The sequence below is a fragment of the Salvia miltiorrhiza genome, chromosome 6, assembly GCF_028751815.1.
Source record: "Salvia miltiorrhiza cultivar Shanhuang (shh) chromosome 6, IMPLAD_Smil_shh, whole genome shotgun sequence".
Classification (NCBI taxonomy): domain Eukaryota; kingdom Viridiplantae; phylum Streptophyta; class Magnoliopsida; order Lamiales; family Lamiaceae; genus Salvia; species Salvia miltiorrhiza.
The window spans coordinates 35,600,151-35,623,450 of NC_080392.1; the positions used below are offsets into that span (position 1 = coordinate 35,600,151).

The 23,300-nt window shown below is 38.6% G+C and overlaps 3 protein-coding genes across 3 annotated transcripts; 1 reads left to right on the forward strand and 2 right to left on the reverse strand.

Moving 5' to 3' along the window:
- Window positions 1-184: 184 nt before the first annotated feature.
- LOC130989276 (uncharacterized) lies at window positions 185-4,055 on the reverse strand. The gene is made up of 13 exons (XM_057913232.1): window positions 3,726-4,055; window positions 3,554-3,638; window positions 2,590-2,696; window positions 2,437-2,505; window positions 2,282-2,336; window positions 2,152-2,199; window positions 1,909-2,066; window positions 1,591-1,829; window positions 1,414-1,504; window positions 1,186-1,314; window positions 934-1,087; window positions 760-854; window positions 185-531 (listed from the first exon to the last, which is right to left on the reverse strand). The coding sequence occupies exons 1-13, from the start codon at window positions 3,906-3,908 to the stop codon at window positions 349-351; spliced, it is 1,596 nt and encodes a 531-aa protein (XP_057769215.1). The 5' UTR covers window positions 3,909-4,055; the 3' UTR covers window positions 185-348.
- A 1,112-nt stretch (window positions 4,056-5,167) lies between these two features.
- Window positions 5,168-7,392, forward strand: LOC130989277 (protein CHAPERONE-LIKE PROTEIN OF POR1, chloroplastic). Its single transcript, XM_057913233.1, has 3 exons — window positions 5,168-5,605; window positions 6,596-6,956; window positions 7,053-7,392. The coding sequence occupies exons 1-3, from the start codon at window positions 5,282-5,284 to the stop codon at window positions 7,226-7,228; spliced, it is 861 nt and encodes a 286-aa protein (XP_057769216.1). The 5' UTR covers window positions 5,168-5,281; the 3' UTR covers window positions 7,229-7,392.
- A 2,061-nt stretch (window positions 7,393-9,453) lies between these two features.
- On the reverse strand, window positions 9,454-13,669 carry LOC130989278 (protein ALTERED PHOSPHATE STARVATION RESPONSE 1-like). Its single transcript, XM_057913234.1, has 4 exons — window positions 11,948-13,669; window positions 10,899-11,119; window positions 10,479-10,702; window positions 9,454-10,404 (listed from the first exon to the last, which is right to left on the reverse strand). Exons 1-4 carry the CDS (start codon window positions 12,831-12,833, stop codon window positions 9,588-9,590), a joined length of 2,148 nt encoding a protein of 715 aa, XP_057769217.1. The 5' UTR covers window positions 12,834-13,669; the 3' UTR covers window positions 9,454-9,587.
- Window positions 13,670-23,300: the final 9,631 nt, after the last annotated feature.

Sequence of the window (23,300 nt, forward strand, 5' to 3'; positions counted from 1 at the left end):
CTGAATAGTTAGTGTGGCGTAATGTTCTCGTGTGACAATCAAATGATAGAAATAATGTTGTTTCCCATAAAACACCGTCAAACATTCAACTTGTCATGTTAATAGTAAGTTTGGCTAGAATCATAATTGATCTCAAAATTATATTAAATTAATAGTTTAATAATTACTACGCTAAACTTTGAAGTTTGTATTCAAAATCATAATCCAATAAAAATTCAATAATTTATAGACAATTAATCTTTAAAAAATACAGCCTATACCAAGAATCCAACAAACTATGCACAAACTACCTTTACATATACAAATGTAAGAAGATTAAAAAAAAGAGAAAGCACAAAAACAAGATCACTACAGAAAATAGTTGAAGCAAGGCAGCTGTGCTTTCAAATCACAGAGGCTTCTGTTGAAGCTCCTCAGCAATTGAACATGCTGCTCGTCTTCGTCGACGGCGACTATTCTGGCAAAACTCCCTTCCTCGAGATAGTCGACAGCTCTGTTGGCGGCCTCGAGACCGGAAACATACGCCTTCTCCTATCGCAAAATCATGAGAAAATTAAAAAATTTATTATTTCCGAAAGTTAACCCTAAGGGTGCTATTCTCTTCGATGGAAAGGGGCGGAAAACATAATTTCTTTTCACGATTTTTCCACTCTTTTCACATATTTTCTAAGGTGGGTGGGGATCAGTGAAATTTTCTTACGATAAAATTGCAATCAAAGAGAACGCACTCTGATGATAAAAGGCCGGTTACCGTTATACCTGTGACCATGAACCGTGGCGGTTTATTATCCACTCTCCCGCCACGTACACATTCGGGAAAGACGTCGATCCTCTCATCGTGTGCTTATACGAGCCTTCAACGGACGACGATTCGTTGTAAGAAAATAACGAATAAACCGCGATAGGGGTCTGTTTTAGCAGAAACAAATTTACCTGGGAAAAAATGGGGGTGGAATTTGGGAAATCTACCGATTTCTTGATCAACAACACTTGCATTTCCAAAATCTTTGATGCAATTTGATAGCCAAGTCTTCACCTTTTCGACTATTTTCTCATCTTTCAAAGGCAACAAATCATCGGCATAATACTAGCAGAAAACCACACGTGTGTTGAGAAGATATGAGAGCTCCAAATTAACTACTAATATTGAAAGAAAAATATTCATTCATTCAATTCAATTCTTACTAAATCAGCTTGGACAACTGTTGATGCAGTCTCATCGTACTCGTCGTAGATGGCGTTCAAGTCGAAGAATGTCCAAGCACAGGCGTTGTCGGGTGCAGATGCGACGTTGCCGGCATAAGGAATGACGACCTACACACGCCGTTGAGACGAGGAATGATGAATCACATTCACATCTAGTGAGAAAAAACAAGGAATAAAAAGTTCAAATGTTTGGCTTAATTTGCTCACCTTCTTATCAAGCCAAAGCTTAACTGTGATCAAATCTGTGCTGTTCAGCTTCATGATCTGCAGAAACTCTTCTCTTCCACAAAGTGCTGCACTAAAATACAATCCAAAAATTGCCCTAAACTATGTAAATCTTCCTTGTAATAATATAGGATTAATCACACTTTACAACTCGACTACCTTCTCTGCACGATCTCTTGCAGAGTGGAGATTCCAACGGCCAGGATCAATGCGTCTGCCTTGAAACTCTCCTTCCCACACACAACCTCTGTGACGCACCCCGTCTCCTCATTCACAACAACGTCTGTCACTCTTCTACCCTCGAGGAATCTGCAGCCTTGAGCCTTGAGAGATTCCATCCATGGCAGAAAGATTCCCTCTCTCACCGTCCCACGACACCATTTGAGATCGAAATGTTTCTGTACTAAACAGTCATGTATACAGTCACAAAAACAAGCAAAATCAAACTTAAAAAAAAAAAAAAAAACTGTTTTGAACCTGGTTTGCTAGAACAAAATAGTAAAGCATTCCAAGAGTTGCAGCAGCACTGCATTGCTCCGGCGGGGCAAACAGCCCTACTCGAATCAACGGATCAAAAACATCGCGGTAGAGCCTCTCCGAGCACCCAAATTGCCTCAGAATCTCCCTTGCAGTGACTGAACATCTCAAGAACTTGAACAAATTGCCCAAAAATTTATGCAGATTGTTCGTGATGATAACGTAACGTAGATCATGACTTACTCGGATCGTACTTTCTCCAAGCAGAATCGGTGTTGTCAAAATCAATCACTGCAAACAAACACATGAAGTTAAGTCTAGAGTCAAAACAATAAACTAAGTTTATATATGACTTAATCAAGAAATCTACTACCTGCAGCCATTAGAGGGAGTGATGTGAAGCGATCAACAAGGGGCAAACGAGCAAACTACGATGATCATGTAATGAAATTAGGTCTATCAAAGCTGCAGGTGAGTGTTGAAATGATCTACAAAATAATTCATAAAAAGATAAAAGAAAAGACATGCCTTAGTGTTGAGTAATGTTCCAAACGGAGTTGGCAGCTGCTGTGAGTTCTGATATATTGGATACTCAACCTGAAAAAACACAACATTTTCAACGTTGCTCGTATCAAATTCTTGCAATCGCGGACTACAGAAAGACTAGCAGATGCGTTTCACCTCTAGGCCCTCGTCTGAATACTGTCCGGATTTTGTCCAGTTTGTGAAGGGTTTGAGGCCGAGCTCATCGACCAAGTTGAAGATGTTTCGGAAGGGATACCAGAAGCCTAGAGCAGATTTTGCACATTCACTGTTAGATTCTTATTGAAACATAATGTAATAACTAAATAAGCATATTCATACTTAACATTTCTTGACCAAAACAAATACAATTATGACTGTCTACAGCCAAAATACAAACAATATTCATAAGTTTATAGTGAAAAAATGAAACAAGAATATCCCTACTTCAAATTTCTTCACCAAAACAAATACAACCATCAGTCTACAACCAAAACAAAATAGAGTCTTTATAAACTCACAGTGAAATAGTTGTAAGAATTTTCATATTCCTACTTCAAATTTCTTGACCAAAACAAACACAATTGGTTATTGATCATTTGATTGTGTACAGCCAAAATACAACCAATCTTTATAAATTCATAGTGAAACATAATGAAAAAAGAATATTCCTACTTAAAATTTCTTGACCAAAACACAGACAATCTATATTAATATAAAAAGTGTCTTGGGCACAAAATATAGATTGCCTATTATTACATATTTAATTTTAAGAGCAATTGTATAAATTACATACTATATATTTAGAAGTATATAATTCATTAGATATTGAAATAATATAAAAATATTCATAATTAATCAGATTACTTTTCATAAGATCCATCTGATACATATCTGAAACTCTCTTTATCTATACTTGATATAAAGAGTGAACTTTAAAAATGTTCAAATTGAGATAGCAAAAATTAAAAACTATCCACTACCACTAAGCTTAAAAAAAATAACTACATTTATTATTTTACCCGGCAATTCACAATTAACTTATGACTTCATTGAAAATTCTAAATTTAAAACGTGAGATTATTCCTAGTGTTTATAAATGCATGTAAGTATAATTAATCACCTCGAATACCAGCATCATCAGGAGTAATAGACTTAGTTTTCCATCCAAGTTCATATCCACCTTCAAGAACTGTGACATCAAATCCCTGAAACCAAATATATCTCAACACCCATTTAAAATAACAAGAAAATATAACCTCACAAAAAAAAAAAAAAAAAAAAATCAAGAACACCTGTTTACAGAGGTGGTGAGCTGCAGCGAGCCCGGCCCAGCCCGAGCCCACGACAACAATTTTCTTCTTGGTCGGGCGTTGAGTGAGAGCTACCGCTTGTTCCTCAGCTCTGCAGCAGAGCCCGCGTCGCAAATCGGTAGGGCCGTGTGGGAAAACGGGCCGGGCCCTCCAACAAGCCAGCATATTAATAACGGCTCTAACTGACTGTTTGATTCCTCCTCCCGGGCTTTTCGATGAGGATTTTTCGGCCCGAAAAATTAGCCAAGTTAAGCGTGCACCACTTGGCTTCTGATTTATTAAGGTTTCGTGTCTTAATTCTTTCTTATTTGTATGGTAATGAAAAAAACAAATAGTATTGTATTTTAGTGAACCACAAAAACTAAAGAAAAATCAAGATACTGCTAATAATAATATTATTACCAGCGCCTATTTTTTTTTTCTTCTTCTTTGTTTTATCTGAGTTCCCTAATTTTATGAGGTTTTAGATAAACATGAAAGTCAAATACTCAACTCTTAATTATCTCTTTTTTTTTTTAAATCAATAATAATTCGATTCTTGTTTGAAAAAAAATATTTTATCAATTGAACTGCATTTTAAATACAATATTTTTTTCTTTTTCTTTTTGATTGGATCGAGTGCAAAAAAATTGTCCCTTCAAGTTATACGCATTATGCTTGATTACTTTAAATACTCCTTACTTCTGTAAAATTTGAACAATTTTTTTTGCATGAATTTTAAGGAGTTATTAATAGGTGAAAAAATGAAAAATAAATAAAGAGAAAAACTTTTATCATATAAGAAAAATGCTCAAATTTCGCAGCATAGTCCAAAAAAATAATACTGCTCAAGTTTCACGGGACGGGGAGAGTATCATTTATGGGACTTCACGAATAAAACTGAGGTCTTATAAATCTCAATTATCTTTATACTGACATTCAATATTCATTATTTCATTAAGGTCCTAATGTAAAAACTGCCTTGAGATAATAATAACATTAGGGTGCGTTCTCTTTGGTTGTAAATTTATCATGGAAAAATGAAGGATAAACAAAATTTTACTCTTTAAATCATTTGTTTCTTTTTCCATTATCCCTCATTTGTAGTGTAAATAAGAAATGAGTAAGGGTCAAGTAGAAAAGGTGGAAAAAGAAATGAAGGATTTAAATGGTGAAATTTTGTTTATCCTTTATTTTCCCATGATAAATTTACAATCAAAGAGAACGCGCCCTCATACGTCATTTGTGTCCAAATAATAGGCTAAAGTCCAAAGTAAAATGAGACATTATTTTATAAAATTTCCACAAACAAATAATGTTTGCTAACTTTAGAAAATTCTGAAAGAAAAGAAAAGAAAAAAAAAACGCAATAATTTTTTTTTTGGAAACTCCGAAAAAGCCCACAACACCAACTAGTAAGCTTCCAAAAAAAGCCACGTCATCTCCTTCCCTTCCACACTACTCCTTCTCCACAAAGAAAATCTAAAATACGCCTCAACCGTTACTCCATTCCTCTCTCTCTCTATCTACTCTCTCACACACACAACACACACTACCACATGGCCACAGCTCTATCCGTCCGGCCCAGCCGCACCATCTCGGGTTCGGACCGGCCCGGATCGACGTCCTTCCGCCGGACCGGGGTCGTTAACGCGCTCAACCCGGGCCGCCGGCGCCCCTGGAGCGCTCTGTTCGCCCGGCGCATGTTAGCATCAGCGCCGCTGCGGGCCTCGCGAGCCGACGACTCCGCGCCGTCGGAGATGTCGGTGGAGAATGCTCTCAAATTGCTCGGAGTGTCCGAAGGTGCGTCGTTCGATGATATTCTCCGAGCGAAGAATTCGATCGTTGCGGCTTGTAAAGATGACCAGCAAGCAATTTCTCAGGTTCCTCTCGCCTTTTTTCGAATTATGTAGCTGGAATTAGTTCGAATTGCTGGTGAATTTGAAGTTCGTTTTTGCCGATTGAGGTTTTGGATTGCTTTAGTTTGCATTCTGTTGTTGCGGCGGAATGGGCTCTGCGAAATATAGTTGGTGAATTTGGTCAGTTAGTGAAAATTTTGGATTTTTTGGTGTTTGAATTCTGTTATTGTATTGCTACTGTGCTTAATTAAAGCCTTGGCTGCTGTTTGACTAGAGGCGTTGGATTGAATCCCTGCTTTTATTGGCTAGGTTTCGTGTGAATTGGGGAATCATTGATTATTCTGGTTTTAGTGTCTTTGAAAGGCTTATGTAGATTCAGCTAATTTGCCAGAGCTGGAAAAATAGAGTTTTTGATGCATGTTTGTTGGTGTAAAAGATTTAACAACATTTCTTGTAAGAATAGAACTAACTATGAATTTGCTGGACTCATGTTTATGTTGTGAAATGGAAACACCAGAATAGGCGATGCTCGATTACATGATTGTGTTGTCCTTTTAATAAAATCCAAGAAGTTATGGATTACAATCGGTGGAAAGGTATCTCCTTTTGACAGCCGTACCCAAAGTAGCGTGGAGTTATGTGTTGACGATGATAAGGATATTCTGATCTTACCTACCCCAATTTCTTGAATGAATGCTTAAGTGAATTTAAGGAAGAAAACAAAAAAGCTTGGAGTAGCTACGCGTGCTGCTTGTTTAGTTTTTGTTTGGGTTTGTGAACAGACATAAAAACCGGTATAACCCAGAGAGTCCGTCACTGTTGCATTGAGGTGTTGTCTAGGTGAAGACTTGTATCAAGAAAAATGTAGATTTTTTTTTTGTGATTTTACCACCTAATCCGCTGGAACTCTGATATCAATCTGTGTGGTGTGGATTATTTAGGAAATCAATAGCTCGGCTATTTTCTATTGCCTTGTCAATGCTTACTTCCATTAAAATGGCTTATCGTGCACAGGTGGAAGCTGCATACGACATGCTGCTGATGCAAAGCTTATCGCAACGGAGAGCAGGGAAAGTTGTAAGCAGTAGCATCAGGTATGCTGATGTTAAGCCAGTAAGTGCTCCCAAAATGGAATCAATGCCAAAATGGCTGCAGAATTCTGTGAAAAGCTCGCCTGTTTCTGTGGAAGCACCATCCACTAGCGAGTTAGGCGTGCAAGCTGGGGTCTATGGAGCTCTAATGGTTTTGACGTATGTAAATGGAGCTTCGTCACCTTCCGCAGCACCATATGCTGGAGCCGATGTTCCCGGCCTCATTCTAGCCACCAGCTTTGGTGCATCCTTGTACTTCATGACCAAGAAGAACGTCAAACTAGGTATAACAAGAAATAGTTCCAAATTTAACCATCTATGAACGAACAATATGTCGATTCCTAACCTATTGCTGACTAAAACTGGTCTTACTTGTGCAGGAAAGGCAACTGTGATAACGATTGGGGGGCTCGTGGCTGGTGCAGTGGTGGGCTCAGCGGTGGAGAGCTGGTTGCAGGTTGACATTGTCCCGTTTATGGGAATACAATCTCCGGCTACCGTTGTGAGCGAATTCGTACTCTTCTCGCAGTTTTTAATCTCCTTATACTTGAGATAGATGATAGATTGAGGCTGAGAAGTACTCTCAAGCCTGGGATGCCAACTCCTTGTTCATCCCCAAAAAGTCTAGCAATGCGTATGTAGGGTGTATTTTTAACACATGTTGTACAAAATGTAATATGCTTTAGAACCTATGCCATTAAATACAATTCTGTTGAAAAATGTGTATCCCCATATTCAGCATTTGCTTATTCTTTAGGGATATCTATGATTTTTGTCGATTTTTAGGTCGAGATGAAACACCCTTTTGTACAAAGGCACGTGTGAAATTCAAGGAACTTGTTGAAATACAAGATGAGATGAGATGAAACACCATTTTGTACAAAGCCTTGTGTGAAAATCAGGAAACTAAGGGTGCGTTTACTTTGGTAGTAAAATTTTCATTTGAAAATGATGGATAAGAAAATGTGAGATAATATTATATTTTTTTCCTTTTTTTTTATCATGTGTTTACTTTGTTAGAAATAGATGGATAACAAAATTAAAATGTTGAAAAATATTTTCACACCCTCCCAATAGGATAATATTATCCAACATTTGTGAGAAAATGAGTGAAAAGGGGCTGCCCGAATAAATTTTCCAGCCTGACCGGAGAAAATTATCCATCACAGGAAACATGTGAAAATGATGGAAAATATACTTTTTCTAACATTTTCTATCAAAGTAAACACATCCTAATTGAAATATAAGATGAAAAACCATTTTGTGCAAAGCCTCGTGTGAAAATCAAGAAGCTAATTGAAATACAAGATGAAAACACTATTTTGTATAAAGTCTCGTGTGAAAATCAATCAATTAGTTGAAATACAAGATGAAACACAAAGCTTTTACGAAAATCAATTAAAATACGAGATGAAACACCATTTGTGTAAAGCCTCGTGTCAAAATCAAGAAGCTAATTGAAATACAAGATCAAACACTATTTTGTACAAAGCCTTGTGTGAAAAGCAATCAACTAGTTGAAATACAAGATGAAACACAAAGCTTCGAATGAAAATCAATAAAAAAAAATAATTAAAATACGAGATGAAACACCATTTTGTACAAAGCCACGTGTGAAAATCAAGAAACTGATTGAAATGCAAGATGAAACACTATTTTGTACAAAGCCTCATGTGCAAATCAATCAACTAGTTTAAATACGAGATGAAACACAAAACTTCATGTGAAAATCAAACAAAAAAACTAATTAAAATACGAGATGAAACACCATTTGTACAAAGCCTCATGTCAAAATTCAAAAACTAGTTTAAATACAAGATGAAACACTGATTAGGATAAAGTCCCATGTGAAAATCAAGAAACTAATTGAAGTATAAGATTGTACAAAGCCTCATGTGAAAATTAAGAAACTAATTGAAATACGAGATGAAACACCATTTTATACAAAGCCTCGCGTGAAAATCAAGAAACTAATTGAAATCTAAAGATGAAACATCATTTTGTATAAAGCCTGGTGTGAAAATTAAGAAGCTAATTGAAATACAAGATGAAATACTATTTTGTAAAAAGCCACATGTGAAAATCAATTAGCTAGTTGAAATACAAGATGAAACACAAAACTTCGTGTGAAAATCAATCAAAAAACTAATTAAAATACGAAATGAAACACCATTTTGTACAAATTCTTGTGTCAAAAATAAGAATCTGACTAGTTTTAAATACAAGATGAAACACCGTTTTGAATAAAGCCTCATGTGAAAATCAAGAAACTAATTTATACACAAGATGAAACATTGTTCAATACAAAGCTTCATGTGAAACTTATCAAACAAATTGAAATACAAGATTGACAAAGCCTCTTCTGAAAATAGGAAAACTAATTGAAATATGAGATAAAACACCGTTTTGTACAAAGCTTTGTGTGAAAATTTAAAAGCTAATTGAAATACAAAATGAAACACTATTTTGTATACCGAGATGAAACACAAAGCTTCATGTGAAAATCAATCAAAAACCTAACTAAAATACGAGACGAGACGTTATTTTGTACAAAGCCTCGTGACAAAATTAAGAGCCAAATTTAAATACAAGATGAAACATCATTTTGAATAAACCCTTATGTGAAAATCAAAAAACTAATTGAAATACAAGATTGTTCAAAGCTGTGAAAATTAAAAAATTAGTTAAAATACAAAATGGAACACCATTTCAAACAAAGCCTAGTATGAAAATCAAGAAACTAGTCGATGTACAAGATGAAACACCATTTTACACAAAGCCTCAAGCGAAAATCAAGAATTCATAAAGGAATAAAGTCTCAGCGAGTTGCTTCGACAGAATCATAAATATGCAAGAATATAAAACTCAAAAGCCTAATACAAGTTTACAACAAGCAATGCTCTTTTCTTCTCATGTCATCTACTGCCATTCTCTACTTCTGTACTACTCTCTATACAACTTTGTTTCCCAAATCTCTCACCTTTCTTCTCTACCTCCATCAACTCATTATACATTTCCAATGCAGCCCTCGAAAATTCAGTCATTGTCTCAAAAACCCTAACAAAACCACTCTTAAAACCACTCAACGTCATTCTCTCAGTCTCCAGCATGCAGCTACGATGCTTCTCTTTCTCCAAATCCGCCCGTCTCCGCAGGCTCTCCAGCGCGTCCTTGCCCTCGACAAGCGGGCCCGTCTCCTCGTCGCTCAGCCGGAGCTCAAGCATCCGGTTCTCGGCCTTCCGGAAGGCCGAGGTCTTCCTATCCAACTCCTTGGATAGACTGTCCACTTTCCTCTTCTGCAGCAGCTCCTCCCCTTGCTGAAGCCACAGAACTCTGACGTCCTTCGAGCAGCTCCGGATCGCGATCGAGACGGCCTTCTCCGGCAAGTTGTTCATCGACTCTACCCAGTCGTGGCAGAGCACGAGCAGCGGAGGGCCATTCAGCCGGCACGGCGGCGCGGAGGCTCGCCCCCTCGAGTAGAACTCAACCTCGGGGGCGACGAACTTGGATAACCACCCAAAGAGGGCCTCGACGTACCTCTTCTGGGCCGATACGTACTCAGTGAAGCACGAGCGCCAGTTCCGGAGTTCGGCCTCGAGCTGGAGCGTCGCGAGCCGGTGGGTTTCGTTGCAGAATTTCCCATAGGAGGGGGATGAGAAGGTTGTCACCTCGAATATGATCTTGCTCTGGATTTCATGAGACTCCAACATGACTTTCCATGTTCCTGTCATACTGCATCATATGAATAGAGAGTGTGTTATAGTGACAAAATGCGTCTAACGTAGAAAGCAATTGATTCGTCCTACCCTTGAAGTAGCTCTCGTATCTGTGGCTCGAGCTCCTCCTCTATCAGCTTCTCGATCTGTTTAGAGATCGTTTCAGCACTACGTATGGCCACGAGGATCCTGCTGTAGAGATCTTTAACTGCTGCTCTGCTCTTGTCAACTGTAAGCCCTTCGTCACCTCTAACGTCTTGATTTTGAAGCTGGTTGCATTTCCTCTCGTATATTTTACGGATGCTGTCTCCATTCTGGAATGATAACGAGAAAGAATCAAAGAGACGAACCTATTGGTATCGCGCTCTAGGTTCGAAGAGTCTATATTCATACAGTTAGATCACATCCTAAAAATGATAGCATTTCACAATTTGTTGAACAGTTATAATGTATACTAAAATGTAGCAGATAATGATCAAGACAACAAGGTATGGGAAGCGATTGTTTTACCTTAACCTCGTCGTATAGTTTCTTTTCCCACGCATACAGCCTTCCTAAGGTGAGTGAATGGCTTCCAGAAGTCATTCCTCCGTAGTCGTCAAAGAGGTCGTTGCTGAACTCTGTCCAAGTCGAGGAACTCTTGGAACCAGATGCGACCAAGCTCTTACAAGATGATGAGCGCGAAGAAGCAGACTTCCACGTGATGGCTTGGATCAACTTTGTCGAGTTCTCTGCATCCACGCATCTGTGTGAGTGTAATAGCCATGGAATGACAAAAGAAACAACAACAAACTAGAGAAGAAACACTACAAATTGATAAAACATTGGAGAAGCTGCAAGAGCAAGACATGAAAACAGTAGCAAGATCAAGTTTGTTCTTGCATTTCTCAATCGAGCATCATGATTCATGAAAGATGGAAGCTGCCATTGTTCAATCTCTAATTGTCACTGTGAGAAGCAAAGGGACATGAAGAACGTTTTAAGGGATCGAAGGTCTGAATTTCGAATAGGAGATGAAACAGACTAGGGAATTGCATAAGCAATGGCCATGAATTATGTTCATCTAGATTGTGCACATTGCGAGAGAGTATTTCCTTAACAAAGGCAAGTAAGATTAGAAGATTACAGTCTATGAAGGATTATAGAAGATTTAAAGAAAACATCTAACTTAAGTAGGAAAAAAATGAATTGGGAATTCATAAGAGCAACCTTTTCTTGATCATTTAACTGCAGATACATCATAAATTTGGCTAATGGAGAGAGAGAAAGAGAGAGAGAGAGAGAACACAAACAACTCACATCTCTCTCTAAAGGTGATGGAAACAAACTAGAGGGCCTAATTTAGAGAGAGACAGAAGGGTAATCATACAAAATCACAGAGACCTCCACTTATTGAATTAGATAACTTAATGTAGCACTTCTTCTCTCCCGAAAGTGTAAAGGTGATGACAAGATGCAAACATTTCAACAAACTACACAAGAACAGAGCAGGAAGAACGCCACAAAATCTTATTCTTGAAGTAAAAAAGTAAAATGGGAGGGGTACAAAAAAAAATCACCTTTTATCTCATCAATATTAGACTGCAAATGCACCCTGTTGCACTCCAGCATTCTAGAAACATCCTTACCAGAATCATAAGCTACAACGAAATGATCTTCAATATCCTTCAAAGCCTCCAACAGCTCCCTCCCTTCAACCTGTTTATCCACAACACTCAACCCTTTCTCCTTCTCTCCATTCTCTCTCTCCATCTCCACAGCCTTGACAGTCTCAATCTCATGCCCCTTCTCCTCCTCCACATTGGCTGTTTCTCCCTCTCTCTCTCCTCCCATTCTCTCTCCCTCTTCATCCTCAAGGTCAGGGATGCCCTCCTGCTCCCTCACAGCCCTCACTTCCTCCTCAGACATCCTGTTGTAAACACTCATCATTTCTGGCCTTGCCACATTGTTGAAAGGGTTGAAGAAATCCCACCCAAAATCTCTCTGAGGTGAAGCCATTGCCATTGTTGTCTGAGTCTGAGTCTGAGGCAGAGGCATGTCCATGTAGAAGTAGCTGCATTTCTCCTCTCCTGCTTGTTTCTCTCTCTCCTCCTCCTCAGAGGAAACAGAGCTGATTGAGGAGCTGCTGCAGGAGTCACATGCATTGATGGTTTGTTTTGTGGGCTCAGAGGGTGCTTGCTGAAGAAAGAGAGGGTTTGAAACCACTTTTTCTTTTGTGGGAGAGTGAGGAGGGAATGTGATGTAGTATGGTGCATTTGGTGAAGAATGGCGTGTGACAAAGAGGTTTATGGCTGCTGAGACACCAGATAATGATTTGCAGTATCTGTAGTGAGCATCTGCTAGGGCATACCTTCTCTCTACAGCCAGCTTGAGCTGCCGCTTTCTCTCTCTACAAATTGAGACTACCTCCTCTTCCTCCTCCAATCTTGATGCTACGCACCCCATTCTCTCTCTCTCTCCTAAACAAGGTTGTGGGAAAGATGGGCTACTTACTACATAAAGAAAAGGTGGTTTCTACAAGTGAAAAACAAAAAAAATGTGGTGGGGTTGTGGCAAGATTGAATTTTTATGGACTTTTTTAGTGGGATTTAAGACATTTGAGGAACAGCCCTCTTCGTATTTGGGCATTTAAAAAGAGGGATTTTGTCCGAAGACACGAAGATGACTTTCAAGAATGCGACCCATGTAACCCATCTCCTTTCCACTTTCATGATTTCAAGAATGTGAAAAGTGGCACATCTGGTAAAAGGAAGAAGATGGCTTCACCACTCTCTCTCTCTCTCTCTCTCTCTCTCTTGAAACACAGACACAAGGAAGAAAATGGAGTTAAAGGTGGAGTCGGTGTAAAAGGAGACGTTTTTTCACCCAGAAAGGGAATAAAAGAGGGGAAAATGAAAACCTATGAAGACTGAAGAAAAAAGGATGATGCTTTGTTTTGGTGTTCTACTCTTTCTCTTCTGCAACAGAATGGAAAGTAAGAAATGCAGGTCATTCTTGTCTAGTTTCTTACCCTACCCTAAAATGGAGAGAGAGAGAGAGAGGGGCTCGAGGAAGAGATGATGGCATTTCTTTGGCTTTGGTAATGTAAGTTTGTGTACGATTCGTTGTTGTTCCATACTTAAATTAATAGGAAAAATTTAAGAGTGTGGAATACAACCTATGAGAGAGAGAGAGAGAGAGAGAGTGCTGCAAATGCATCAGAGATTTTTCACAAAGAGACAGATGGTGCTGACTAGTGAGAGAAAAGAGGAGTCAAATTTGTTCCAAACAAGTAAAAAGGCTAGTCAAGACCACCCCAGATTGCACTGATAGATTATGTCCCCGCATGCATGTGTGTATTTCTGTTTGTGTGAGAGAGAGGAAGAGACATGACACAAATCTATTTGTTTCTATTCTGTCAACAGCTTAACCCGTAATTATGAGAATATAATGGTGGATATTTGCTGCTGTCAGTTTATAGCGAGGGCTTTTATGCTGCATTAAACAAATACGAGTTTCATTACTAACTCAAAAGGACAATTATGCCCCTATCCACTTCGACTTACTAATTCAATTTACAATAAATTCACACAGGACAAATAAATTACGTACGCACGGTGCGGCGCCAACAAACTACTGAAATGGAAAAAAAAACTATAATATGAATAATACAGTAAATTAATTAAATCCTTTTTTATCTGAAAAATAAAATAATTAAATTAAATTTCTTTCACTATAATATGAATAATACGGTAAATTAACTAAATCCTTTTTTATTTAAAAAATAAATTAAATAAATTATTATTTTTTCACTAATTCGTGGATATCCACATTATGATTGTATAGCTTTACTCTTCAATTTATTATTGTGCAAAATATAGGCCTACAAAGTCACGATATTAAGAGCATCCACAATTGAGAGTTAAGGTGGGCTCTTAAATGTGGTTCCTACCATTTAAGAGCTCACTATTCATGTGAATATATGCTTCTATGCAACTTTCACACGTGCATGCATAGAAGTGTTCTTATGTGGCTGGGTACATACTAATCTGTTGTTGATTAGTTACTTAGCTCAATCTGAGCCGTTGGTTGCTGCTGTTTTGTGATAGTTGTGAAGTGTGTATATTAGGATATCTCTTCTACCGGAGAGAGTTAGTTTTTCTTCTCATTCCAAGTTAGAGTTTGAGAGGGGCGTGAGATACATTGCGTGAGTTAAGCGTAGCTGTGAGGTGTGGAGCTCGAAGCTCACCTTTGTATCATCTTCTTACTTTTCTCATCAATATTACATAGCTCATGATATGCCGTAGACGTAGGTGTTATCACCAAACCACGTAAACGCCGCGTTATTCTTCTTGATTGTTTTACTGTTTCATCAATTGTTGTGAGAGAGAGAGAGAGGTGTGCGATTTCTGTTCTTAATTGTTTTACTGTTTCATCAATTGTTGTGAGAGAGAGAGAGAGAGGTGTGCGATTTTCGGCGACAATCTTACAATTGGCGCCGTCTGTGTGAAGGTGTTGATCGCGCGGTTTCGGACGCACATAATCGCAACAGATCGGAGTCTTCTCATCGATTGATCGGAGCAGATTTCGATTGCAGCAGATCCAAGTTGCAGACATGAGTTCTTCGAGATTTGAAACAAAGAAGTTCAAAGGCAAAAATGATTTTGCCCTATGGCAAATCAAGATGGAAGCACTGCTCATTCAGCAAGGCCTTGATGATGCGCTGACATCGAAATCAAAGGCGAAGTTAGAGGAACTGAAGGATGAAGAGAAAGTCAAGATCGAGCAACTTGATAGAAAGGCGCGCAGCGCAATCCTTTTGAATCTTGGAGATTGTTGGGGATACGTCCAACAACTACGGATAAAGACGTCGGGGTCGTCCTGGACGGTGGGCACTAGCAACTTGAAACCACAGACACGTTAGAGCCCTTCTAGGAACACCGGTGGGGGTGTCGATGGAAGGGCCTCCGACGCTCAAGTCAGTAACAGTATAAGAAATCGTATTGAAAAGAGTTGAAATATATTAAAAAGAAAGACTAGATCGGATCGATCGGATCGATGGATCAGAGAGTCGTTCAGCGATCAGCCGGGGTCGCCGGGGCGTCCTGGATCAACTAGACGCTGGGATCTCCTAGATTGAGAGCGTGGAGGCGGAGTAGTGCGCGTGAGGAGAGAAGGCGGAGAGGATGTGTTAGAGCGTGAATGAATGGATGGGTCGAATGACCTAGTTATTTTTCTTATATAGTATGGTGTCTTGACGGCTAGGGTTTTTTCGGGATGTCCGTGAAACCCTAGTTGTTCTGATATTTTCGGGATCATCTCCTTGACCTGCCTTCCCCTTCAAGTCGCTGCCCTTAGTAGGGTTTGATGCGATTGGGCCTCAATGACTTGGCGTATGGGCCGAATTAATTGGAATTAACTCGATTTTTGGGCTGGGCCGATTATTTGGACTACGAATATTTATTTAAATGGGCTACACGAATTTTGCCCATTACAGAGATAAAGTTCTAAGGGAAGTCTCCAAAGAAAGAACTGTAGCAACAGTTTGGCAGAAGCTTGAGTCATTGTATATGACCAAGTCTCTAGCAAACAGATTGTACATGAAGTAAAAGGTCTATTCCATGAGATTCAATGAGGAAAAAGATCTTGATGAACAGATGGATGATTTCTGCAAATTCGTTGATGATTTGGAGAATGTTGATGAACTGATTCGAGATGAAGATAAGGCAATTCTCCTCCTGAATGCTTTACCGAAGAATTATGAGCACATGAAAGATGCTATAATCTTTGGTAGAGAAACCCCTATTTCCCTTGAAGAAGTACTCACTGCTCTGAGGGCAAAACAACTTCAAAAGAAGAGTGATGGAAAGATTGATTCCATCTCTGAGAGCCTCCACATCAAGAAGGCAAAAGGAAAGGGAAAGAAACCACACGATGAATCCAAGAAGGGTAATCAATCAAAAGGGAAAGGTGTTGATGGAAAGGAGACCAGAAAGTGTTTTGAATGTTAAAAACCTGGACATTTGAAGAAAAACTGCTACATCTGGAAAAGAAAGATGCAAGAGTTGAAGGGGCAGCAGAAAACAGCTGACAACGTTCAAGAAAATCCAGATGCAGAGGTTCTAAATGTCATGCAGCAGAAGGCTGGAGATCAGTGGATCCTTGACTCGGCATGTACTTTCCACATGTGCCCAAGAAAGGATTGGTTCCAAGATTTGAAGCTTGAGGCAGGAGGATTTGTGCTATTAGGGAATGATCATGTCTGCCAAGTGAAAGGGATTGGTACAATCAAATTAAGGATGTTTGATGGATCTGTGAAAGTTATATCTGATGTCAGATATATACCAGACCTAAAGAGAAACTTGATCTCTCTAGGTACTCTGGAATCAAAAGGGTGCAGTTGGAAATCTCATAATGGGGAACTTCTTGTTGTGAAAGATGGGAAAGTGGTTATGAAAGCAACAAGAAAGCACAATCTCTACTACTTGAATGCAGAACTTATGGCTGGAAGCGGCAATGTCAGCCAACAGGATCAATCAATGCAGTAGCATACCAGATTGGGACACATTGGAGAGAAAGCTTTGAATGAGCTGAAGAAACAAGATATCTTGAAAAATCCCAGTAAGTTCTCAATTACACATTGTGAAACTTGCATTCTTGGGGAAAGTACCAAGTTATCTTACCCCAAATGTATTCACACATCCAAAGTTGCTTTGGATTATACACATGCTGACTTGTGGGGGCCAACTAGCTCAGTGGAGCTAGATATTTTCTTAGCATTATTGATGACTTCAGTAAAAAAGTCTGGGTGTACTTGTTGAAGAATAAATCTGATGTTTTCTCACAATTCAAAATCTGGTGCACTAAGGTAGAAAATCATAAAAGGGTTACTCTCAAGTGTTTAAGGACAGATAATGGGTTGGAGTTTCTGTCAAATGAGTTTGATCAGTTCTGCAAAGATAAGGGCATTAAGAGACATAGGACTGTTGCTTCCAATCAGCAACAAAATGGAGTGTGGAGAGGATGAACAGGACCTTGCTAGAAAGAATGAGATGTATGATGATTAGTTTAGGAGTTTCAGAGAAATTCTGGGAAGAAGCTCTATCTACTGCAGCCTTCTTGATGATCAACAAAACCCCTTCATCAGCTATTAATTTCAAAATCCCAGATGAGTCTTGGAATGGGTATATCTCTAATTACTCAGTTATTAAGACTTTTGGATGCCAGGCTTATACTCATGCTAAACAAGATAAGCTGGCACCAAGAGACTTCAAATGCATTATGCTTGGATATCTTGTTGGAATAAAATGGTATAGATTGTGGTGTACTGAAAAAGGGTATGAACAAGATTATTGTCAGCAGAGATGTTGTTTTCAGAGAAGATATTATGCCATTCAAGAAGGAAAAAGACCAACCAGATACTGGGCAGAAGGACATCAGTAATGAGAGTATCACAGAGGTTGAGGTGGAGCCACAACTTTTAGAAGCTGGTTCAGAATCTGAAGATGAAGAGCAAGCTCAGGGTGTTGATACTTCTCAAAGCTCAGAGACTGGAGGAATTCAAGATTATCAACTAACAAGAGACAGAGAAAAGAGAACCATTAAGGCTCCTACAAGATATGGTCAAGCTGATTTGATTGCTTATGCTCTTAATGTGGCTGAGAATATTGAGTATCAGGAACCATCTAATTACAAGGAAGCTATTGAAAGCAAGGAAAGAGTGTTTTGGATACAGGCCATGAAGGAGGAGCTTGAGTCATTACACAAGAACAGAACCTGGGTGTTAGTTAAAATACCAAAGCATCAAAAGCCTGTAGGATGCAAGTGGATATTCAAAAGAAAATTTGAAATAATAGCAGGTAAAGAAACTATCAGATACAAAGCAAGATTGGTGGCTAAGGGTTTTACTCAGAAAGAGGGAATAGACTTTAATGAAGTCTTTTCTCCAGTGGTGAAGCATGTATCCATAAGAATTCTTCTGTCATTGGTGGTACAACAGGATATGTACCTTGAGCAACTGGATGTTAAAACAACTTTCTTGAATGGAAGCCTAGAGGAGACTATATATATGGAGCAACCAGAGGGTTTTGAGGAGTTAGAACAGGGTGACAAGGTCTGCTTGTTGAAAAGGTCTTTATATGGTCTAAAACAGAGCTCAAGGCAGTGGTACATTAGATTTGATCAATTTATGGATAAAGCTGGTTTTATTAAGTCAAGACATGATAGTTGTGTTTATCTCAAAGGATAAGGGAGAAAGCCTGATGTGTATCTACTAATTTATGTAGATGACATATTGATTGCTAGCAAAGATGAAAGACAGATAAAACTGATGAAATTTAAGTTGAAATATGCATTTGAGATGAATGAATTAGGTGAAGCCATGAGGATCTTGGGGATGGATATCATTAGAAACAAAGAAATGGGGAGCTTGTGTTTGCTGCAGAAGGATTATATCCTCAAGGTTTTGAAGAGATTCAGGATGGATGATTCCAAACATACGACTATCCCTATGCTTCAGCAACTCAAGCTGAGTTCTAAGCAGACTCCACAAACTAAGGAGGAGAAGCAAAGTATGAAGGATATACCATATTCAAATGCTATAGGGAGCATTATGTACCTGATTGTCTGTACTAGACCTGATTTAGCATACTCTATCAGTGTGTTGAGTAGGTTTATGGCAGACCCGGGCAAGACACATTGGGAAGCATTAAAGTATGCTTTTAGATATGTTAAAAACTCAGCTAGTTTGGGAATTCTGTTTGAGAAAAAGCATGGATATGAAGGGAGTCCTTTGATATGATTTGTGGATGCAGATTATGCTGCAAACATAGATAGTAGAAGATCACAAACTGGTTTTATCTTCACTATCTATGGTATTGCAGTTTCTTGGAAGTCTATGTTGCAACATGTTGTTGCCTTATCCACCACAGAAGCGGAGTATATGGCGATGACAGAGGCAGTTAAGGAGGGAGTTTGGCTGATAGGAATTCTGGGCGATTTTGGGATATCACAGAAATAGGTGGAGATATTTTGTGACAACCAAAGTGCGTTGCATCTTGCTAAGCATCAGTTTTTCACGAACGATCAAAGCACATTGATGTGCGTTATCATTTTTTTCGTGACATGGTTAGCAAATGAGTTATACAAGTGTTAAAGGTACCTACTGAAGAGAATGCAGCTGATAGCTTAACCAAGGTTTTACCAAGATTGAAGTTTGAGCATTGCCTTGAGCTGATAAAGTTGTTGTGATCATTGAAGTGGTGTTTGCAGATTGCTGTGTTAAAGTTGATGAAGCAAGGTGGAGAATTGTGAATATATGCTTCTATGCAACTTTCACACGTGCATGAATAGAAGTGTTCTTATGTGGCTAGGTACATACTAATATGTTGTTGATTAGTTACTTAGCTCAATCTGAGCTGTTGGTTGGTGCTGTTTTGTGATAGTTGTGAAGTGTGTATATTAGGATATCTCTTCTACCGGAGAGAGTTAGTTTTCATTCTCATTCCAAGTTAGAGTTTGAGAGGGGCGTGAGATACATTGCGTGAGTTAAGCGTAGCTGTGAGGTGTGGAGCTCCAAGCTCACCTTTGTATCATCTTCTTACTTTTCTCATCAATATTACATAGCTCATGATCTACCGTAGACGTAGGTGTTATCACCGAACCACGTAAACGCCGCGTTATTCTTCTTGCTTGTTTTACTGTTTCATCAATTGTTGTGAGAGAGAGAGAGAGGTGTGCGATTTTCGGCGACAATCTTACAATTCATAATGGGAGAGCCCATCTCTTGGCTCTCTAATTTCTATTTTCACTTCCTATTTAATTTTATTGTTATTTTTAATTAAAATTAACATTAAATTTAACAACTTAAAATTCATTAAATTAAAAATCAAACATTACATTAAATAAAAAACAAAAAATATAAAAACATTACATTAATTTCGATAAAATTAAATCTACGAACTATGGCTCGACGGGACCAAAGCGTGCCCATAGATGCTCGACTAAATCATCGCGGAGGCGAGCGTGCAGTCGACTGTTCTTCATGCTTGCGTTTTGGGCCATAAAGGCGGCGAATTCCGGTGATGCTTCGGTATTGAACTGTGTTTGAGGAATGCTACTTGATCCCTCATCGGCGTCGCCATCCCAAGTTGCTGCAATCTGTCCTTCATCCTCGATTATCATGTTGTGCAATATGATGCACGTAAATATGATACTACTCATATGCTCCTGTATCCATAAACGAGACGAACCTTTGATAATACCCCAACGAGCTTGAAGAACGTCAAAAGCTCGTTCAATATCCTTCCTTGCAGCTTCTTACATCAGTTTGAACCTCTGCTTCTTCTCGTCGCTCAAAAATATTAAGCTTTTGACGAATATCGGCCAGTCCGGATAGATACCGTCAGTTAAGTAGTAGCCTCTAGTGTGGTGGGAATTGTTGGCGACGAAGTGCACCGCAGCTTCATTGCCCTATAGGACGTCATTGAACAACATAGACTGGTTGAGAACGTTGATGTCGTTATTTGAGCCAGCGACTCCGAAGGAGGCGTGTCAGATCCACAGATCTTCTGAAGCAATAGCCTCTACTATAATAGTGGGCTCACCCTAATCCCCTTAAGTGTAAGCGTCATGCCAAGCGACTGGACAATTCTTCCAAGCCCAGTGCATGCAGTCTAGGCTCTCCAACATTCCGGGAACCCGTGTTTGGCCTCGTGCATTTCAATAAGTCGTTGAACGTCGGCAGTGGTTGGCCTCCTCAAATATACGCCGCTAAAAATACGAACAACGGCTTTACAAAATTTCTTCAAGCAAGCCAACACCGCCGTTTCTGCTATACTGAGATATTTGTCACAACAATCAGCAGCAGTGCCGTACGGCAGTTGCCGAATCGCCACTGTGCACTTCTGGATGGGTGAGAAGCCAAAGCGGCCACAAGCATCAGGACGTTGTTGGAAGTAGGGATCGACTTCTAGCGCATTCACAATGCGTAGAAATAACGCCCGGCTCATGCGAAAACAACGCCGAAAAAATTATGACCCATAAACAAGATCGGGAGCAAAATAATCCCGATAAAGACAGTCGCCACCACTTTCAAGATCACAGAAAATAAATTTACGCTTCTTCTTCGGTAGAGGAGGAGGATCGAATAGATAAGAACTCGCCACTTGCATGAAATTTGCAGCAAGACTCATAAAAAATATTTCGGGATTTTTCATTGGATCGGGAAGATGAGGAAGGTGTGGGTTTGAAACTTCTTCGTCAGATGAAGAAGTGGTGGAAGAATGGTTTAAAGAATTGTTGGATGATGATATTTTTTTTGTAGGATGAAGGGATTAGAAAGAAGTGAATGAAGAATTGAATGGAGAAGTGAATGGAATTGAGATATATATAGAGGAAAATTAAAAGAATAAAAAAATAAAAAAATAAAGGGGAAAACAACCGTTGAACGGCTGCCTCCTTCAAACGGTCGATATCCAATGGTAAAATAGCTGTTTTTTTTTAATCCGGCCGAAATTATGTGATCGGGCGGTGCATAACACGCGCCAATCTCTTGCTATGTTGAGCCCGGAGCGCTGGAGCTGGGTGGGCGCGCGAACCGGCGGTGCGACAACGGTGGAGGACGCGGATTAGGGGGGCTCGAGCCTTTTTCCGAGCCCCCATTGTTGATGCTCTAAGTAGGGAGTGATCGATTACTTAACATTAAATATGTATAAGATTATTCATCAAAACAAGAGATTTGCCATCATCATCATCATCATCAAGAGTTTTAGGATATCTTAAAGTTCCAATTCATCAAAATAAGTAAGAAATTAGTCTTATTATTTTTGTCTATCAAAGTAAATCTTCAAAACTAAATGCTACCTATGTACAACTTTTTTTTAGAACACTCCTCTATATAGTATTGCTTTATAGTTTGCCATATTTTTGCATAGAGTTCTTAAATAAGACATTTATTGGGGATATGACTTTTTCCAAAATATAACAATTATTCAGAGTATGCACCAATTTATTTTAAATGCATATCAAAATATCATTTTATTTATATTTTTTTCATGGTGAAGTTTAATAAAGATCAATGTGGGAATGATAATTTAATTGAAATTATTTTTTATAACCAAAAATTAAATTGGAGAACCTATTTATTTCAAATACATATGAGGATTTTAGCAAATAAAATTAAGAAGTAATTCAAAACGTAACTTTTGAAATGTGTCGAATTAAATCACAACCTTTTCAATTTTTACAATTCCGTCCTCTGATTTTTTTTTAAGTGAAGGTCTTACCAAGTTACTGCGAATAGGCTTAAGAATGACATGTCAAAATTGTCAAGCAGAAGGCCAAAACAAAAGAACGTGTAAAATTATACTCCCTCCGTCCCACCCAAGATGATACATTTCTTTTCAGCACGGGATTTAAGGAGTTGCAGATCAATGTTCTAAGTGTGTAGTAATAAAGTGATAAAGTAGGAGAAATAAAGTAATAAAGTGATAAAGTAGGAGAGAGAAGGTAATAAGGGAGTGATTAATTAGTTGTAATTATGCAATTAAAATCCCGTATTTTTTCCATATTTAGAAATGTAGCATCTTCGTTGGGACGACCCAAAAAGGAATATGTAGCATCTTTGTTGGGATGAAGGGAGTATGTCCTTAAACCTTAACAGCACTCCGACGATCAATTTTTTTTTTTAATAATTAGTTTATATAAATTATCAATTTTGAAGCATTTTAGATGAGATGACTATTCTGTTGGGGAAAAAAATCCATATAATTTCAGACGCCGACGTGAATGATGATTTATTTCAAATTATTATATGAACAAATTAAAATTGAAAAACTTATTTATTTCAAATACATCTAAGTAACATTTTATTTAAGTTTTTGAGAATTTAATAATTAATTTATTTAAGTTTTTAATTATTGAAGTTTAATATAA

Coding starts and splice junctions, on each gene's coding strand:
- LOC130989276 (XM_057913232.1), bottom strand. CDS start 3,908: ATGCTGGCTTGTTGGAGGGCCCGGCCCGTTTTCCCACACGGCCCTACC. Junction 2,200..2,281: donor ACTCCCTCTAATGGCTGCAG/GTAGTAGATTTC, acceptor GTTTGTTTGCAG/TGATTGATTTTGACAACACC. Junction 1,315..1,413: donor AGCTTTGGCTTGATAAGAAG/GTGAGCAAATTA, acceptor CGGCGTGTGTAG/GTCGTCATTCCTTATGCCGG.
- LOC130989277 (XM_057913233.1), top strand. CDS start 5,282: ATGGCCACAGCTCTATCCGTCCGGCCCAGCCGCACCATCTCGGGTTCG. Junction 5,606..6,595: donor ACCAGCAAGCAATTTCTCAG/GTTCCTCTCGCC, acceptor TATCGTGCACAG/GTGGAAGCTGCATACGACAT. Junction 6,957..7,052: donor CAAGAAGAACGTCAAACTAG/GTATAACAAGAA, acceptor TTACTTGTGCAG/GAAAGGCAACTGTGATAACG.
- LOC130989278 (XM_057913234.1), bottom strand. CDS start 12,833: ATGGGGTGCGTAGCATCAAGATTGGAGGAGGAAGAGGAGGTAGTCTCA. Junction 10,703..10,898: donor AACTATACGACGAGGTTAAG/GTAAAACAATCG, acceptor TTATCATTCCAG/AATGGAGACAGCATCCGTAA. Junction 10,405..10,478: donor ATACGAGAGCTACTTCAAGG/GTAGGACGAATC, acceptor CATATGATGCAG/TATGACAGGAACATGGAAAG.